General features: G+C 38.0%; 2 protein-coding genes across 7 annotated transcripts in view; one reads left to right on the top strand and one right to left on the bottom strand.

Annotated features, from left to right (window-relative positions):
- Positions 1-6,135, bottom strand: part of LOC105498381 (leucine rich repeat containing 40) — a 64,047-nt gene extending 57,912 nt beyond the window's left edge. For 2 of the 3 annotated variants that reach the window (XM_071091286.1, XM_071091294.1), the window contains exon 1: positions 5,937-6,134. In XM_071091286.1, coding sequence (XP_070947387.1) covers positions 5,937-6,087 — 151 coding nt within the window. In that variant the 5' untranslated portion in view covers positions 6,088-6,134. Of the gene's footprint in view, positions 1-5,936 lie in introns of all 3 variants that reach the window. The other variant, XM_071091287.1, reaches the window with a different exon arrangement.
- Positions 6,136-6,212: 77 nt separating this feature from the next.
- The window catches only part of LOC105498363 (serine and arginine rich splicing factor 11), a 46,267-nt gene continuing 31,505 nt past the window's right edge, over positions 6,213-20,974 (top strand). Inside the window, exon 1 of one of the 4 annotated variants that reach the window (XM_011770423.2) lies at positions 6,213-6,327. The gene's annotated coding sequence lies outside the window, so the exon portion shown is untranslated. The remainder of the gene's footprint in view (positions 6,328-20,974) is intronic. The other 3 variants (XM_024798143.2, XM_011770419.2, XM_024798144.2) reach the window with 3 other exon arrangements.

Raw genomic sequence — 20,974 nt, 5'->3', positions numbered from 1 at the left:
ACTAAATTAAATAAAAAATAAAAAATAGTCAAATTGTACATAGTCACACACACACACACACACACACACACACACACACACAGTATCAGAAGAAAAATCTCTACAACATTTAACAGTGATTAACCCTGGCTGGCTTCTTCACTTTTCATGCTTTTCTCAATAGATTCTAATCTTTCCACAGCAGACCTGCTTTTATAAACAAGAAAATAATAAATATTATTTATTTATGGTAAATGATATTTTTCAAAAAAGAACGAGAGCCTACAAAAAGAAAGTACAATTTATCCTTGCACAATATGTGATTGAATTGCACAGGTTCACTTACATATGGATTTTCTGCTGCCTCTGCCACCCGTGAGAAAGCAAGACCATCCCCTGCTTTTCCTCCTCCTCCTCAGCCTGCTCAATGTGAAGATGATGAGAATGAAGACTTTTATGATGATCCACTCCACTTGATGAATAGTAAATATATTTTCTCTTCCTTATGATTTGCTTAATAACATTTTCTTTTCTCTAGCTTACTATTCTAAGAATATAGTATATAAAACCTATAATATACCAATATATGTTAATTGACTATGTTATCAGTAAGGCTTCTAGTCAACAGTAAGCTATTAGTAGTTAAGTTTCGAGCGAGTCAAAAGTTATACATGGATTTCTGACTGCACAAGGGAGTCAGCCCCACACCCCCTGAACTATTTAAGTATCAATTGTATACCTAAACACCCCAAAGAGTAACTAGGTTTCACTTATGGGTAAAAGTTAATACCCTCAAGACTTACTCTACCTAAACAGGTTTAGGAAGAGTAAACCTCTTTATCACTGTACTGGACTGGGTTAGCAGTCTAGTAAACAATACTATCAGGGTAATAAAATCTCTCACTGCCCTTGTATGGCTTCCATTAAGAAAATTTCTATTTAAGGAGGCTACCATCTAAGAGCAAGAATCAACAGAATTTTAACTGTTTTCCATTATAGATGTAAAAATTAAAGACTACGTTTTGTTTTCCCAATGTAGAAACATCAGGAATGGGGTCAGATACAGTGGCTCACACCCACAATCCCAGTACTTCAGGAGGCCAAGGCAGGAGGATTGCTGACAGCAGGAGTTTGAGACCAAGCTGAGCAATACAGCAAGACCCCATCTCTGTGAAAAATTTAAACATTAGTGGGGCATAGCGGTGCATGCCTATGGTCCTAGCTATTTAGGAGGCTGAGGCAGGAGATCACTTGAGCCCAGGGGTTCAAGGTCTAATAAGCTATTATGCCACTGTACTCTAGACCAGTCGACAGAATGAGACCCTACCCCTAAAAAAAAGAAGGAACAGAAATGACTCTACTTTACAAATATGACTATGTAAATGTGAAGAGAGAGACAAAGAATTAAAGTATAACATGAAAATTTAAATTATTATTTAACAAGTACAATTCTTAATAATAAATAAAGCTTATGTTAAAACACTTATGAGACTATAAATTATTTGAAGGTGTCATTAATCTTTATTTCCTCTAGAACTATATCTGGAAGAAACATAGATAGTAGATAAATGCCATTTGAGTAAGTATCTGTGTAATTCCCTATAGCATACAAAATAGTTTCATATTTATCTCATACATTTCACATAAAATATCTTATATATACATATGTATACAGGGAGAGAAAGAGAGAGAGAGCATGCAAGAGAGAGAGCAAGGGAGAGAGCGAAATCTGAAAGAAGCCATGTTTTAAAATATCTTTTGGGCTGGGCATGGTGGTTCATGCCTATAATCCAAGCACTTTGGGAGGCTGAGGTGGGAGGATCGCTTGAGGCCAGGGGTTCGAGACCAGCCTGGACAATATAGCAAGATCCAGTCTCTACAAAAAATAAAAGAAGTAGCTGGGTTTGGTGGCACACACCTGTAGTTCTAGCTACTTGAGAGGCTAAGGAGAGAAGATGGCCTGAGCCCAGGAGTTTGAGGCTGCATTGAGCCACAACTGAATCACTGCACTCCAGCTTGGGTGACACAGCAAGACCCTGTCTCTAAAAAAAACAAACAAACAAACAAACAAAAAAAACCTAAATATATCTTGAATGTAATTCATAATTTGAGGTACTAATATTTTGGGGTAAAAACAAAGATAATAAGACTTTTTTTAGATTAACATATATTAAAAATACAACATGCAAGGAATCAGTACAAGGGACAAGTTAGTAAGTTTATCAGAAAAGAAAAGAATAATCACTTTCTGCAATTACTTTTGACTGGGTCAAAAAACACCTCTGCCGCATTTATCTAGGCTTTATATGATACAAAATTTAAGAATCATAACCAACAAGCCACCAGTCTATTTATATATGTCACTTATTCATTGAACAATCAGTTGCTGAGCAGAAACAAGTAGCATAAAAAGACAACTATGATCAACAATAAGGAAGTGAGCCCAATTAAAAAACGGGCAAAAATTAATAGACACCTCACCAAAGAGATATACAGATGGCAAATGAGCATATTAAAAAATACTCAACATCATATGTCACTAGGAAATATTAAATTTAAACAATAAGATGACACAATACACCCACTAAAATGGTTAAAATCCAAAAACCTGATCATACCAAATGCTGGTGAGAATGTGGAGGACAGAAGTTTCATTTATTGCTTGTGGAAATGTGAAATGGTACATATTAGTAATGTGACAGTTTCTTACAGGGCTCATCATAGTCTTATATGATCTAGGGATCATGCTCCTAGGCTCTTATCCAAATGAGTTGAACATATATCCAGACAAAAACCTGAACATAAATGTTTATAGCTGCTTTATTCATAACTGCCAAAAACTGGACGTATCCAAGATATCCTTCAAAAGGTGAATGAACAAAATGGTACATTCATACAATGGAATATTACTCAGCAATAAAAAGAAATAAATGATTAAGTCATCAAAAATACATGGATGAACCTTAAATGCACACTGATTAGTTAAAAAATCAGTTTGAAAAGGTTATGTACTGGTATGATTCGAATTAAGAGACATTCTGGAAAAGGTAAAACCACAGAAACAGGAAAAAGATCACTGGTTGCCCACAGTTCAGGGGAAGACGGGTAAGGAATGAATGGGTAGAGCACAGGGGATTTCTAGGGCAGTGAAATTATTCTGTATGATACTCTAATGGTGGATACATGACATGCATTTGTCAATTTAACGGACCTGTACAACAGTAAGAATGAACCCTAACAAACCTATGAACTTCAGTTCATAATAATGTATCAATATTGGTTCATCAATTATAATAAACGTACTATATTAATGCAAGATGTTAATAACAGAGGAAACTGTAAGCTGGAGACAGAGGGTATATGAGAATATAATGTACCATCTGCTCAACTTTCATTAAAATAGTCCTTTAAAAATTTTTTAAGTATGGTTTTTTGGGGGGGAGGTAATTTTTGTTAGTGTCATCATTATATTTTAGAGACAGGATCTCACTCTCTTCCCCAAGCTGGAGTGCAATGGAACAATCATAGCACTCACTGCAGCCTCCAACTCAGGCTCAAACAATCCTCCCACCTCGCCTTCCAAGTAGCTAGGACTACAGGCGCATGCCACCATGCTCATCTAATTCTTTTATTTTTTGTAGAGATGAGGTCTCACTATGTTGCCCCAGGCTGATCTTGAATTCCTTGACCCTCCTGCCTCTCAATTTCCCAGAGTGCTGGGATTACAGGCATGAGCTACTATCATTATTAAAGCATAAGATGCTGAAAAGAGGCCACAGAGTAAATAGTTAAGGGAAAGGTTTAGAAAGCCTTTTGTATGCTGTGCTAAAAACTTTACCTATACTGTATCTTCTGGGCTATGGGAAGTCATTAAACGTTTTGAGTGATGTAAGATCTGTTTGGGAAAAAATGACTCTTGGTAATGGCACTAGGATTTAGAGTGTGAGGGTAGTTGTTGTTGTTGTTTATGGACAGGGTCTCACAATATTGTCCAGGCTAGAGTGCAGTGGCTATTCACAAGTGCGATCATAGGGTACTACAGCCTTAAACTCCTGGACTCAAGTGATCCTCCTGCCTCAGCCTCTGGAGTAGCAAGAGTGAGATGTAAAGTAAAAACTCCGGGAAACCAATTAGAAGGTTACTGCCATGATAACAGCAATGGTGAATTTTTACTGTGTACTTTTTATGTACCAGGCACTTTATTTCATTTTATCTCATTTAAACCTTAATAGGTCCTGTTATTACTCCTGCATAATAAATGAGAAATTAGGGCACAGAGTGATTAACCATCTCAATGTTATGTGAGCAAAGATAGGAAGATAAGAAGCATGACCCTGTAACGAACTGCCAATAGTTCAGAATTACAGTGGTTTGCCTATCAAAGTTTCAGTGACAAGTGATGAAACTGAAGGCTACATACAGCCACACAGGGAAAGACCTTCTATATTATAGTAACAGGGATTCCTTTTTTATATATAAGCTACAAATACCATGAGTTTCTCCCATTTATATTTTTCCCTCCTATGAAATACTGTTTATTCACTCATTTAAAACCATTTTATGTACCAGGTAAGTGTTAGGTTCTGGTTACACAATAGCCTAAGCAGTTCTAATCCATATCATCACAGACCTAAGAGTCAGAATCCATGTGCTCTCTTAAAGTTTAACAGACTAAACTACCTGAGTCTAGTCAATAAGTACACTCCAGCACACCACTTATGATTTGAGAATACTCATTCACTTACTTATTGCTTTCACAATATTTAATAAGACTCTACTACGTACCAAGCACTATTTTCAGTGATAGAAATACAACAAAGCACAAAACAAAGCTCACTAACTTCATGGTATTAACCTTTTGGTTGGAGGGCAGAGAAGACAAAAAACATAAATGATATAAATTCTGAAAGTGATAAATACTGTTAAAAAATTAAACAGGTAAGAGAACGGAGTGTTAGCATGATAGGTATGCAAGTTTAGAGAAAAATGTTTCAGGCTTCGGGGAAACAAATATATATATATATATATATATATATATATATATATATATATGCACAACTGTAGTTTGAAAATGCATATGTTCCCATTGATCAAAAACTCTTTTAGGTGGAGTAGGGATTCTATGTCATATGTCCTTTCATTCATTCAGCAAGCATTTGCTTGCCTAATCTACTTTATACATGTCACAATAAGAATGCAATCATTAGAAGGAAAATGGAAGGTTTTAATCAGTCTTAAAACCTAAATATAAACGAAGAAAAACATTACAGGAAGAATGCTGTATTTCTCCATCTCTCCACTCCCCTCCTTCTCCCTCTTACATACACACGACAATCAGAAGAGCATCTGACCATTCATTCATGATATCCAGATTTGTGCTTGTTGGTCTTTAACTGGTTTCTCAAGATGTCCCCACATTGAAACACTCTGTGTGGCATCTATCCTGATCTTCAACTCAGAAAATATACTCATTATTCCTTGTCATTAGGACTCTGCACAGTTGCATACAGAAGAGCGTCTCGGCAGGGAACAGTGCAGTTTCACAAAGGGGCCGATAAAATACACAATTTTGGCTTTGGTAATTGCCCTTGAAGATTAAAATAAGAGGAGGAAAATAAGAGCCAAAGAAACAAAAGATTTGCCCGTGATGTGATAGCTAGTTTCGTCACATATTATGTTGCTCATCCCACAGACTGTGGGAATCCCAGAAAGCGCCCCGTTTAAATTTAGATCGTATTTTTAGCAGGGTCCCTTTAACAGAGATTCCGGGAACCTGGGAAGGAACTGAACTGGGCTGACCAAACCGCTCGAAATGAGCACAGGGATTAGATTAGAGCACAGAAATTCTGGCTAGCAATCTGAGAAAGCGGCCAAAGCCAGCCCAGAGAAAAGGGAGGTTTCCTGGGCCAAAGGCTTTCTGACAGAAGACACAATAGGATGATACCTCTGGGTCTTACCTTCACTGAGGTTTCTACCCGACAGGTTTAACTGGCCGCTCTTCCTCGCTGCCTTCAATAGCCCTTGGGGTACCGAGGTACCGCAGTCTCTTCCAGCGGCTTTGAAACCAGCGCGGGGATCCTGCCCCGCTATCCGCTTCAGGCGCGACATGTTCAAAGTCCTAAGTCCAGAAGCTGCAGCCCCGCCCGTGACGCTTAAAGGTGGCGCCGCTGGGATGCCACGCCCCTTTCGTGAGCGCGCGCTCTATGAGCCTGGCTCGCGGACTCGCGCTGGGCCTTCACTCTCTGCGGCGCAGTCCAGATGTCGTCAGCACCAGCGCCTGGCCCGGAGGACAGAGAAGCCCTTTCCGTTGCCGGTGCCGGCCTAGCGTCCTGGAATTACTTCGCTCAAGTAAGTGCGTTTGACGGGCTTAAGAGGGGTTTTTGGGTTTATTGTTTAAACTGTTACTGCGACTCCACCCTTCTCCTCCGTGCTTCCACCGTGGCGAGGGTGTCGGGAAAGATAACCCTCTCTTCTCCCCTCTCCTAGTCTGAACGTGGGCCTGAACTAAAACTTGAGATCTGGGCGCGGTCGGCAGCCTTTCTGGACCCCAGCCTATGTTTGTCGCTTGTGGTGGTGGCGCCAGACCTCCGGCGTACGGAGAAAAACAAATTTTCTGTTCTTAGGACCTGTACTCTGACACCATTCTTGTTGTATTGAGGGTACATAGCCCACCCAGCAAAGGAGGTAATGTGAAGTGGAAGAACTGGCAACATAGAAGACAAAAACAAAAATCCTTAAAATGTAATAAATGTTCTCTGTATCAGACAGTTTAGGGAAACAGGTAGTGGTACAAGCTTTAGTGAAGCTCAGACAACTTGGATTTTTGAGCCTCAAAAAACAAGTTCAAATCTCAGCTGCTTCACTTTAGAAACTGTGTTAACTTTAGGCAGTTTACTCAACCGCTTTTAAAGCTCATTCCTCTTTTTCATTACTTTGGGGATAATTCCTACCGCATAAGGTTTTTGAAATAAGTGAAGATAAAAATTTGAATCTTGAGTTCATGGTAAGTCCGGAATAATAGCAAATGAAAATTTTGTTTAATAAGTCGGTGTTTCCTAGGAAATTAAAGTTTTCATCTGAAATGTACAACTTATTGATTCATTCAACAAGTAATTATTAAGATTCATCCTGCCTAGTATGTACTATCCTGGGTGCTAGACTTTTCTTTTGCCTGAAATGATTTTGTTTTAAAAGCATATGCCATTCTAACCCCCAACAAGTCTACTGAGGATTGGTAGAATAGTTGAAAGGTAGGATGAAGTCCCTTTGACAAATTCTTCATCACGCACTTTTACCTGAGTCCAGGTTATTGCTACCTGTAAAATTCGGTTTTTAACTCTACCCTTTTTGTTCTTAGTTCTGTAGAGTCCTTTACAGTAATATCGAACAAGAGAAAGTTACCAATAGTTGTTACCCTGCAAAAAAAGCAAAGAGTGGATTTTTGTCTTGAATTTTTTTTTTCTTTTTTTTTTTTGGAGACAGTCTCGTTCTGTCGCCTAAGCTGAATTGCAGTGGCGTGATCCCGGCTCACCGCAACCTCCGCCTCCGGGGTTCAAGTGATTCTCCTGCCGCATTCTCTCCAGCACAGGGATTATAACCGCGCACCACCACGCATGGCTAATTTTTGTATTTTTTAGTAGAGGCGGAGTTTTGCCATGTTGGTCAGGCTGGTCTCGAACTCCCGGCCTCAAGCGATCCGCCGACTTCGGCCTCCCAAAGTGCTGGGATTACAGGTGTCAGCCACCGTACCCAGACTGAGTTTTAAAGGAAAACGACCATAGCAGCTTTTGCAAGGTTATTAATGAGGTCCCTGGTCAACTTGCCTTCACAGTAATGGTAATAGCTGCCTTATTGGGCCCATACCAAGCTCAGTGCTAATAATACCTCTCTTTGCTATTTCTTATTTAACACAGTGACTAATTTTGCAGATGAGAAGATTGAGGCTAAAAGGGGTAAAGAAACTTACCCAACCTCACAAGTTTCTCTGAATAGCACAACCAGGAATTTTAACCTAGATCTGTTTCCAAAACCTTTCTTTTTAATCACCATGACTTGCCTAGTGGCTTTTCATAATTCCCAACTTGCTTTTTTTTTTAATCCTGCAATCATTGTAAGAGACACTTCAGTTGTTTTTAAGAAGATTTATTTATTAAAGAACCACCTTTTTCTCTTTTGTAGGAAGTAACAACCTACCTTTGGGGAAGTAACAACCCACCTTTGGAGAATTGAATTGCTCGAGTACAAAATTTTACAGTCACCACGCCTCCCCCTACAATAGATTCTTCTTTGGTTCTTTTTTTTTTTTTTTTTAAGAGACCAGGTCTCACTCTGTCACCCATGATGAAGTACCATGGTGTGATCACAGCTCACTGCAACCTCGAAATCCTGGGCTCAAGCGGTCCTCCCACGTCAGCTTCCTGAGTAGCCATCACACCACCATGCCCAGCTAATTGTTTTTATTTTTTGTAGAAACGAGTGTGTGTTGCCAAGGTTGGTCTTGAACTCCTGGCTTCAAGCTATCCTTCCATCTAGGGCCTTCCAGAGCACTGGGATTACAGGCATGAGCTGCCTCAAGCAATCCTTCCATCTAGGGCCTTCCAAAGCACTGGGATTATAGGCATGAGCCACCACACCCTGCCTAGTTCAATTTATTAAAAAATAACAGCAAGGTATAATTTTTTAATTTGTTGTTCTTGAAGTTAAATATTTCATTATTGACATTTAATGATACTGTATTAAAACATTGTTTCATCTTGTATAAGGAAAGTATATTCTGTTAAATGGCAAAGAGTAATTCTGAAAAAAAAAAATCCCGGTGGCCATATGCTTGTGGTAAACTCCAATAGATATAAACTGACATATGTAAGAATGTACTAGTTACTGTAATACAATGTGTAGTGTGTGCGTGTGTGTGTGTGTGTGTGTGTGTGTGTGTGTGAGAGAGAGAGAGAGAGAGAGAGAGATGGAGTCTCGCTCTGTCACCCAGACTGGAGTGCAATGGCTCAGTCTTGGTCACTGCAACCTCCACCTCCCAGCTTCAAGTGATTTCTCCTGTCTTACCCTCCCAAGAAGCTGGTATTACAAGTATGCGCCACCACACCCAGCTAATATTTTTGTATTTTTTTAGTAGAGGCAGGGTTTCACCATGTTGGCCAGACTGGTCTCAAACTCCTGGCCTCATGTGATCCACCTGCCTCGGCCTCCCAAATTGCTGGGATTACAGGTGTGAGCCACTGCACCCAGCCTGCTGTATTGTATTTATGTAGTAAGTGCAGATTGAGCAAGTTACAGTGAAAATTATTACCTCATGCAATAGAGAAAATAACATGTTTTGTCTCAAATTGATGGAAACTGAAAGCTAATCAACTTCAATTGAGCTTCTTTATGAAAAAGTAGTTATAAATACTTATGTGAGAATTAGCTCCATTTCAATTGTTTTAAGGAGAATACATTGAAAGCAAAAATTCTAACTCTTTTTCAACACTGGCATTTAAGTCAAAGTATTTGTTTTTTTAGAAAAATTGACTTTATATACATTACTAAAATAATATGAAATGAATGTCTCCTGTGTCAAGGCTGCAGACTACTGCACAGCTACCTTTTGTAATGGAATTGTCTAGCTAGTATTTATTATATTCATTTTATTTATGTGATGAAAGCCTTCCCTCTTCAAGCTTCTTTGCTAAATGCAAAAAGAAAGTGAAGAAACCAAATTTATGTTAAGCCTAAAAATCACATTGGCCAAAGGATACTGTTTTGTTTCATAACAGACAGTAAGACTGTTATCAAAGTATAGCGCAGCTTGTCTCTACCATTAAAATTTAAAAAGACATAGATAAAAGGTACAATTGATGGGATGGATTATTGAAGTCTGAAATTATAGTAAGAGTAAATTGAGTTAATTTGTGCAGATTTGCAAGCACATTTGTTTATAAAATGGAGTCAAGTAAGAGCAAAGTGTATTTGTTTTGCAGACATTCCAGGAAGTTTCTTTTTGTGTAAAGTAACAAATTTAGCCTATTTCGAATTGTATTATGTTATCTTTCAGAATATTGCCTTATCTATGGGGGCTGCTATCTTATGGTAAAAGTTATTTATTGAGAGAACATTTTAGCTTTCTTTAAAAATTTAGACTTGCAATTTCACATTTGTTTTCCCTTCAGGCCTATCATTGCCAACTTTAAAAGTAGCTAGGAGAGGACATTCTTTTTTTGTTTTTCCTTTTGTTCTGAGATAGAGTCTTACTCTGTTGCCCAGGCTTACTGCAGCTTTGACCTCCCTGACTCAAGGGATCCTCGCACCTCAGCCTCACAACTAGCTGGGACTACAGGCACCTCACTTTTTTTTTTTTTTTTTTTTTTGGTAGAGATGAAGTTTTGTCATATTGCCCAGGCTGTTCTCAAACTCCTGGGTTCAAGCAGCCCACCTGCCTTGGCCTCCCAAAGTGTTGGAATTACAGGCATGAGCCACGATGCCTGGCCAAGAAGACATTCTTTTCTTTTCAGTGAAGGCAGTACATATTTTGCATTTTATTGATAGTTTCAGCTGTGGCTTTGAAATTTGTATTATGTTGTTATTGGAGTCGTATATGGTCATTTTTTCTAATGGAGAATGCATTGTCTTTGGAATAATGCATTTGTATATTCTTTGTTTTCTCTGCTTCTCTTATATACTTTTGAATCGTGAAACAGCTTGCTCTAGGAGATTTAATATTTGATTCTAGTATTTTCTGTCTCCCCCGCCCTTTTTTTATTTCCCAAGACAGAGTTTCACTTTGTCACCCAGGCTGGAGTGCAGAGCTTACTGCAGCCTCAAACTCATGGGTTCAGGTGATCCTCCTGCCTCAACCTCCACCCCATGCCCCCCAGTAGCTGCAGCTGTAGGCTCATGCCACCACATCCAGCTAATTTTTTAATGTTTTATAGAGACAGGATCTCCCCATATTGCCCAGACTGGTCTCAACTCCCAGGCTCAAGCAATCCTCCCACCTCAACCTTCCAAAGTGCTGGGATTGGCCAGGTATGGTGGCTCATGCCTGTAATTCCAGCACTTTGGGAGGCAAAAGCAGGCAGATCCCATGAGTTCAGGAGTTCAAGACCAGCCTGGGCAACATCTTGAAACTCTGTCTCTACAAAAAATACAAAAATTAATTGGGCGTGGTGTGGCATGACCTGTGATCCCAGCTACTCGGGAGGCTGAGGTAGGAGGATGGCTTGACCCCAAAAGGTAGAGGTTACAGTGAGCTAAAATTGCTCCACTGTACTCCAGCCTGGGCCACAGAGCGAGACCCTGTGGGGCTGAAATTACAGGTATGAGCCACCACACCCAGCGCTCTATTTTCAACACAAAAAAATTTTAATCCCCAGATTTAGGAAAAATTTTTTTTCCTCTTATATGAGGGCTTTTTTAAAATGTTAGTTTTATTTACTTGAACGTGGAAGAACTAGTAAAAAAAAAAATTATCAAAAATGCTTTTAATTTGGGGGTTTTCCAGTTTATTTCATTATATTATAAAAAGAAACTGAAACAAGGGTGGTGGTAAACCAATCCTGCTTATGTCATTTTCAAAAAAGCACTATAATACTGAGATTTGTTTATTGGTTGTTCTAAAATCAGCTGGAAGTGTTTCCTATTATTCACAGTGATTATTACTCCTAACCTTTAAAAGCTAGTGCAGTATTCTTGCTCTGTTTTCCAAGATTAATGTGTTCTCTGACTTAAAGTCTCAGATTTTGTATTAATTGTATGGATTTTATGGGTTGTTTTTTTTTTTTTTTTTTTTTTTTTTGGCTTTAAACTAGTAAAGTAATACAGAAGTAAAGTTAGGGCACCAAACACTATCTTTATGTTAACACATACACTACTGAGTAAGTCTGTTTTAAAAACAATTTCAATGAAAATCCACTATTTTAAAATTTGACTTTTTATCCACCCCCTCCCCACCCACAATTTTGTTCAATTGGATTCTGCTTGTAATTTCATTTACTTTAAAAAGGGAGATACAGTAAATGTTTATAATTGGCAAATACTGTTTATATAGTAAAGCTTGCCTACAGTTTTAATAAGACACAATATGGTCCCTGAGACTTTATCCTTAAACATCAACTTAAGGAGAAAAATCTGAATAATTTGGTAGTTTGTTAACAATCACAATCAATAGATTGTTAATTTAAAATTTGATACTTAGATTTCTAGACCACATATTTATACTCACAATTTGGTAAGTGCTAGTTTAGCTTTCAGAATACCTTCAAGACTGCTCACAATTTTTTTTTTCTACTTGAGATTGGTTTTTTTCCATCGTTTGCAATATCACAGTTACATATGCTTAAATATTTTAAAGGTATGCATCATTGGAGTGTTGAAATACTAGTGGACATTTAAAGACTTGGTACCTATGATGAAAATCTGTGAACCCAGCCATCATCATTCTAGAGGTACATGTTTTTCACTCAACACTAAATTTATCAGCCATCAATACAACTTTATGGCCATCTCAGAGGTGCTGACATTTTTGCTTTTCTTTTTAACTCATTTCCTAGAAATATTACATCTCTACCATCTCATCCCTCCCCTAAAATAATTACTTAATCAATATCTCGAAGTGCTTTAGACTTCAGCCTGAGCTAATTGTGGCTTGAAACTAACAACAGTTTATTATTTCAAGTGCCTGGGGTGGCAATTGGGGGAAAGAAACATGGCCCTTAAAAACTACTTACTGTACTTTATTTTTAGGAACTAAAATTGTTTAATTTTAGTAAAATTGTGAGTAGTATTTTACTTTTTAAAAATTTATGCTTTGGTTATTTGATAGTTTTTTTGTTCTGACCCATGTCACGGTACTTTTAATTAATATTTATTTATTTATTTATTTATTTTTGAGATGCGGTCTCACTCTGTCACCAAGGCTGGAGTGCAGTGATGAGATCTTGACTCACTGCAACCTCCACCTCCTGGGTTCAAGCAATTCTCTTCCCTCAGCCTCCCAAGTAGCTGGGATTATAGGCACACACCACCACACCCGGCTAATTTTTGTATTTTTAGTAGAGTAATTTTGTATTTTGGGGGTTTTGCCAGGCTGGTCTCGAATTCCTGACCTCAGGTGATCCACCCACCTTGGCCTCCCAAAGCATTGGGATTACAGGTGTGAGCCATTATGCCTGATTTTAATTTAATATTAATCAAAGATAGGTGCAATTGTTTTGTGTCTTTTTATATTGGTGTCATGTTTGCATTGCAGTAGCCTATTTAAAGAGAAGGGGCATCTAATAATGGTATAATTCTTATCTTTACTATAACTTAACTGTTTATAGGGTATGTTCTTATCAATTTAATTTTAACAATAATGCTGTAAAGTAAGACAAGTATTACTGTTGTTAGTCATCAATTGAAAAGATGAGAAAAGCCAAGTGTGGTGGCTCATGCCTGTAATCCCCCAGCACTTTGGGATGCCCCGGTGGGAGTTCAAGACCATCCTGGGCAACATAGGGAGACCCTGTTTGAACAAAAGTTTAAAATATTAGCTGGGTGTGGTAGTGTGAGCCTATAGTCCCAGCTACTGGAGGGGTAGGGGTAAGGGGCTGAGGCAGGAGAATCACTTGAACCCATGAGTTTGAGGCTGCTGTGAGCTCTGCACTTCAGCCTAGGTGACAGAACAAGACCCTGTCTCAAAAAAAAAAAATTAAAAAGAAAAGATGAGGAAATTGGAGAGTTGGAAACTGACTTTCCTATAATGACATGTAACATTTGTTCGGTGCCTATGTGTTGGGCACTCTGCTGAGTGCTTTGTATTCATATTTTTAATCTTAGAACTTCAAATGGCATCATTATCCCCATTTTTCACATAAAGGACACATTAGCTCATGTGGTTAATTAGAGGAAGTATTTATTACAGTAGATGAGAACACACATAGGGGAGTAGAATTAGGGAGTAGACTAGAAGCCGCTTATGTTTTTTACAGTCATATAGTTTGAGTATTTAGCATTAAACTTACTGCTTTATAATTTTTAACATGCCACAAAAAAACCTATGTTAAAATATGAAATCTAAACAAGAAACTGTTCTCACTATGTAAACTAACTCTCCTGAGTTATATCTTTCATGTGAGTTTAAATTTTTCTGGATTTATTATGAGAAGACATAGTAGGAGACAGTACAACATAGTGGAAATACAGGCTTTGGCGTGAGATGTAGTACCTGGTTTGGTTTTTTTAATCCCTCCTCTACTATTACCTGCTTTATATGTTAGACAAGTTGCTTAACTTTTCTAAGCCTTAGTTTATTTATAGAATAGTCATTATAATAGTAATTTATTCTAAGCATTTGTATTAGTATTCTCACTATCCTCATAACAACCCCAATGAGGTGGGCATTATTATTACCCTCTTAGTTTAAATAAGGAAATTGAAGCACCAAGTAATGAGCTGAAGTTCACACAATTATCTTAATTGGTAGAGCCCCTTCAGGTTGACTCTAGGGCCTGCATTATTAATCACTCTAGCACCTTTTAAGTGTTATGAGGATTGAAGGTCGTTTTAAAAGCATTCAGTTAATGTAATTCAGCCTTATTAATGAAATGTACTGATTTGAGTACACTTTCATTTTTTTTCCAGTTTTAAGTAAGTCTTTAAAAATAATTTTCCTTCATGAAGAGAAAGTTAATTTTACTGCATGGGGGAAAAAAACATAAAAGGTCAAATGGTGCATGTGTTTAATTCCTTGATTACGAAAAACTAATATTAAAATGCATGAAACTATTAGAGGTAAAGATACATATAACTCTACTGGATATTTTCTTGCATTGAAATTTTTTTTATTTTTTAAGATTGTGAAGCATTCCTTCCAATGGCTTTTTGTCAGTTAAGACTCCAAAAGAATCTTTTATAACATAGAAGATAGTATTGAGTAATCAGTGTCTGGAGCTTCCCAGCCAAATGTTTCTTTTGAGCCAATTAAATAAAAAAGCCAAGCAAATCTGTACAAATAAACTGATTCTGATTTTCCAAGCAATACATGTGCACTATAGCTGAGAATACTATGCATACGATGCAAGCAACAGTATCTTAATTCTCTGACTACTACTTTTTCCCTCTATGTTAATCATAAAACAAAGCTATGAAAAATGGTCACAGATAGATTTTTACCTATAATTTTAGGGTGTTCACAGACCCTGCTCAGTCAATTGAAAAACATACATACAAAATCCTTGCTATTGGAAGACAATATATATTAAACGATATGAAAGAAGTATTTGAAAATAAACATAGGTAGACTTTTTTTCTGTCCTGGTATGTGTGTCCATGTGTTCTTTTGTCTGTCAGTCAGTCCCCTAGTGCTAACTCATCCTTATCCTCTTCCCTTCATTTAGATGAAGAAGAAATGGGAGCATGGGATTTACAATTTGATTTTTAAATACATCTGCAGATAAATTTTTTTTTTTTTTTTTTTTGAGGCAGAGTCTTGCCCTGTTGCCTAGGCTGGAATGCAATGGCACAATCTCAGCTTACTGCAGCCTCCGCCTCCTGGGTTCAAGTGATTCTCCTGCCTCAGCCTCCGAATAGCTGAGACTACAGTTGCACACCACCATGCCCAGCTAATTTTTGTATTTTTAGTAGAGGCGGGGTTTTGTCATTTTGGCCACGCTAGTCACTCCTGGCCTGAAGTGATCCGCTCACCTTGGGCTCCCAGAGTGCTGGGATTATAGGCATGAGCCACCGTTCTGGCCTGCAGATAAGTTTTTTAAAATTTATGGATTTGTAATCAGCAATTTATTTCCTAGGTTTTTCTTATTGCTCTCTATAGCCAAAGGGAAAAAAAATTATAGCCAAATACTTTGAGAGTTTGCTCAATCAAATTTCCCTCTAAATGAAACAAATACATTACCATCTTCATTCACAAAGCCTTTACTGCATGCATTCCCTTAATATACTTTAGTGATAAGCCATCTGCCTTAAAAGAGTTGAGCAGATTGTATGAGGCATTTGTAAAGTTTCTAGCACATAGGTGATGGTAGATTTTTGTTTAATGCTGGACTTGTTCCAGTATAATATTGTTAGGTATTAGAAACCCAAAGACTGATAAATTGACTTTTCTAGCCTCAAAAAATGTATTTGCTTGGGGTGGAGGGAAGAGCTGTTTAACAACTAATTTCATAAAAGTCCTGTTGCTTGTGTCGATTTGCAAAATTGTGTTAATTGGAAGGACTCCACCGTCTTTTCCATTAGTGTGAACAAAAGTGGTAACAAAAAGTGATTTGATTTATCCAACTGGAAACAGGGTGTCCAGTGGGTAGGGGGATTATGCATACCTGTGTCTGCTCTTTTTTTTTCTTTTGAGACGGAATTTCGCTCTTGTTGCCCCAGGCTGGAGTGCAGTGGCACAATCTTGGGTCACCACAACCTCCACCTCCCAGGTTCAAGCAGTTCTGCCTCCTCAGCCTCCCAAGTAGCTGGGATTACAGGCATGCGCCACCATGCCTGGCTGATTTTGTATTTTTAGTAGAGACGGGGTTTCTCCATGTTGGTCAGTCTCGTCTCAAACTCAACCTCGGCCTCCCAAAGTGATGAGATTACAGGCGTGAGCCACCACGCGTGGCCTGTCTGCTCTCTTTTATCTAAAAGACCTTCCGTCTGAATACAAAGATCTTTTTAGAAGCTTGAGATGGGAAAGAACTAAAGCTTGTTCATTAGGACTAAGAGGATTAGTATTGTTTTAAGAATGTGTACAAAGACTCATTGTCTAATATTGTTTGACATGCTTTCCTGCCAATATCAAGCACCAGTTAATTTTTTTTTTTTCAGTGTGGCAGTAGTGGTTCCCTACCTGTCCTACCTGTGAATCTTCAAAGTATTTTGGGGAACCTGTAAGTTATTTCCTGTGTTTCAAAAGCCTATCAGAAATCATGCACTTTTCCATAATGTAACTTTATAGGCCAAATGATAGGTTATTTAACTTTATTTTTTCTTTTGAGATAGGGTCTCACTCTGTCACCCAGACTGGAGTACAGTGTCATGATCTCAGCTTACTGCATCTTTGACCTCCCAGGCTCAGGTGATCCTCCACTTCAGCCTCCCAAGTAATTGGGACCACAGGTGCACACCACTACACCCAGCTAACTTTTTTGTATTTTTTGTAGAGATGGGGTTTCTCTGCGTTCCCAGGCTGGTCTCAAACAACTGGGCTCAAGCAATCCACCCACCTCTGCCTCCCAAAGTGCTGGGATTACAGGCATGAGCCACCATACCTAGCTGCATTAACTCATAATAAAATTGATGATAATGATCGTTTATAGGTAACTAGAAGCTTTCCCTTACTTATGTTCAAAGATGAGCTAATTGAACCTTCTCTGTGCATACTTCCTTCACTTCGCTTTCCACATGACAAGATTTCTAAGTCTGTCTCTGAAATATAAACTGGAAAGCATTCACTTCACAAAGAGTGGTCGTCTTTTCTTGAAAGCTTCAAACTTGTTCGTATCCTTAGGGTCTTTCTAATTTGTTATTTCCTCTGTCTGGAATACTCTTCCTCCAGAAATTCAAATGGCTTGTTTCTTCCTTTTAGTAAGGTCTCAGCAGATAACATTTTTTCTGCCATCCCCTGTCCTATTTCATGTCATCACAACACATCACTCCTTTCATCTTTGTGGGGGTTTTTTGTGTGTTTTTTGTTTGTTTGTTTCTGGTTTTTGTTTTGTTTTGTTTTGTTTTTGGAGATGGAGTTTTGCTCTTGTTGCCCAGGCTGGAGTGCACTGGCGCGATCTCAGCTCACTGCAACCTCTGCCTCCCAGGTTCAAGCAATTCTCCTGCCTCAGCCTCCCAAGTAGCTGGGATTACAGGCATGCGCCACCATGGCCCACTAATTTTGTATTTTTAGTAGAGACAGGGTTTCTCCATGTTGATCAAGTTGGTCTCGAACTCCCGACCTCAGGTGATCCTCCTGCCTCGGCCTGCCAAAGTGCTTGGATTACAGGCGTGAGCCACTGCACCTGGCTGTGTTTTTATATTGAAAGTTTGCCATGCTAGACCTGAAGTTTTATGATATCACTGACATTCACTTCCTTTTCCCTACTCTATTTCCAGCAGCTAGGAAAATCCTTGGAATACAGTTAGGTACATAATATTTGAAGAAATTTGTGAGTTTTTTGACTGCCTCTTAATGATGTTGTAGATACAGTGAATAAAACAGGCATGAATCCTGTCTCCAGATTCTATATTTTCTATAGTCCTGTTTAATTGTGAGCCTAAATAAATCTGAAGTGATTTAAAACTCAAAAATTGGTTATATTTATTTGCTTTAATGTATTTGTCATTTGTCTTTAGGTATATGTCTTATTCCTATATAAAACAGACATTAATGTAATTATTTAATCTATTAGACCTACAAGAATCTTCAAAATTATGATTCAGCTCTTCATTTGACTGACGAACTGACATAGATTTTTAGAAATTAAGTGAAATTTCCTCAAATCACATGCTTAAAGACAGGGCTGGTTGTTTTTTGTTTGCTTGCTTGTTGTTTTGTGTGTGGGGTTTTTTTTTTTTTTTTTTTGAGACAGAGTCTCGCTCTGTCGCCCAGGCTGGAGTGCAGTGGTGCAATCTCGGCTCTCTGCAAGCTCTGCCTCCTGGGTTCACGCCATTCTCCTGCCTCAGCCTCCCAGGTAGCTGGGACTACAGGCACCTGCCACCACACCCAACTAATTTTGGTTTTGTATTTTTAGTAGAGATGGGGTTTCACCATGTTAGCCAGGATGGTCTCAATCTCCTGACCTCGTGATCTGCCCACCTCAGCCTCCCAAAGTGCTGGGCATGAGCCACTGCGCCTGGCCAGCAGGGCTGGTATTTTAAGCCAGCCTTCTAACTTTAAATTCAGTAATTTTTTTTTTTTTTTGGTAGCTGCTAAATGATTTGAAAATAAAATATTTTAAAATCCTCCTCATTTGAATGAACTTTTTGCCACCTAGTTTCTCTGTAGCAAAGTGTCATCTATTTGTTCAGTAAGTTATTGTACATAAATTGGCTTCTGGTGGTTTAAAGGATTTTATTACAACTACCTTTTTCTTTGGTTTGAATTTGTAATTTTAATTATGAAATGTGTCCAACATATAGAAAAATGTAGAGTCATATAAAAGATTTATGTGTACCTATCACAGAGAATAAATAAGTGTTAACATTTAAGGAAAAAAAGAAAAAGGCATGAACCCTGACCTTCTGTTATTTGTCCTTTTATCATCAAATATTTTAGCATGCGTGGCATATAGTAGGCACTCACAATAAATGTTAAACTATTTAAGAATCTGTAACTGGCAGTTACATATGTCTGATTCAGAATGAGAAAATGAATTACCATTCTTCGTATTCACAGATATTTATGAGTGACATGCAGTTAGTTGTACAATCAGCCTCCATACCATGTGTTCCACATACTTGGGTTTAGCCAACCCCTATCAAAAATATTCAAAAAATAAAAAATAATGACATTAAAAATAAAAGTTTTTAGAAATGCAGTATAACAGCTATTTACATAACATTTACATTGTATTCAGTATTAAAGGTTGAGTATCCCTAATCCAAAAAACCAAAATCCAAAATGCTCAAAAATCTGAAACTTTATGAGCACTGACGTGACACAAAGTAAATGCTTATTGGAGCATTTCAGATTTTAAATGTTAGGATTAGGGATGCTAAATCAGTAAATATAATGCAGATATTCCAAAATGTTTTTTAAAAATCCAAAACACTTATGGTCCCAAGCATTTTAGATAAGGGTTACTCAAGAGTATGAGAGTATGTGCTTACATTATGTGCAAATACAGTCGTACCAGTCCTGAGGTGAGTATTCATGGGGAATTGATAACAGGACCCAGAGGATACCAAAATACACAGATGCTCAAATTCTTTATGTAAAATAGTATAGTGTGTGTATATAATCTGTGCACATCCTCTCAAATATTTTAAATCATCTCTATACTAATAATTATACAGTGTAAGAGCTGTGTAAATAGTTGTTAGACAAGAAATAAAAAGTCTGTACATGTTTAGACCATCAATTTTTTCCCAAATATTTTCAGTCCCAGGTTGGTTGAATCCACATACATGGAGCCCATGGATACAGATCAAATGCACTGTTACACAATACCATTTTATATAGGGGATTTGAGCACCCTCTGGTTCTGGTATTTGTGGGAGGGTCCTGGAACCAATCCTCCACAGATACTGAGGGACAACTATATGCTTTAAAATTCTGAAAAGTCTTGGCTCTAGCTAATGCTAGTTGGTTTCTATGAAGGCCATAATTTGTAATTTTGCTGAGGCTCCCATTCAATCCATCCATCCATTTTCTGTATAAGCACTAGTGAAAGTCAGCCAGTTGGCTCTACATCCAAATCTCAATAACCTTGTGCTCTAATCTCTCACATATTGCATCTTGACTGCACTGTGCCAAGAAGTATTCACTAATGTAAGGCTTCAAGTTGTTTTTACCTCTAAAACCTCTAAAAGTTTTACCTCTAAAAACATTCAAGGTCAAGTAAATTATTTAGTGAACTGTCTTAAATGACATTGTCATTAAGGTATGTTTGTGCATGTGTCCAGCACATGTATTGGGACTGACTGTGTGACAGACATTGTGCCAGGTTCTGGACTGACCCAGGAAGCTCACAACTTTGAGTGATACATGTCAGTAATAAATATATGTATCTTCTGTTACTTAGCAGAAAAGAGGAAGCCTTAACAGCTTGCAGAAGTCATAGCAGTGAGGGAAGGAATGCTCTACAGAAGATGACAGATGAATGATGTTATTAATACCTGGTATATAGGCACAGAGATATTATGGTTTTTGTCATGTTTGGGGCACTACAAGTCACTGGCCTACACGCTGGATGCAGTTGAGAGAATAGTTCAGATGAGGTTGAAAACTAAGGCAAGGATTTTTTTAATAGTCAAAAGCTTCAAAATTATTTTAAGCAAGAATATGTATGTGAAACAAGTTTTTCTTGAG

This window comes from Macaca nemestrina, chromosome 1, assembly GCF_043159975.1.
Source record: "Macaca nemestrina isolate mMacNem1 chromosome 1, mMacNem.hap1, whole genome shotgun sequence".
NCBI lineage: Eukaryota > Metazoa > Chordata > Mammalia > Primates > Cercopithecidae > Macaca > Macaca nemestrina.
Note: the sequence above shows the minus strand (reverse complement) of the source record. Positions and strands in the feature narration are given on the sequence as shown.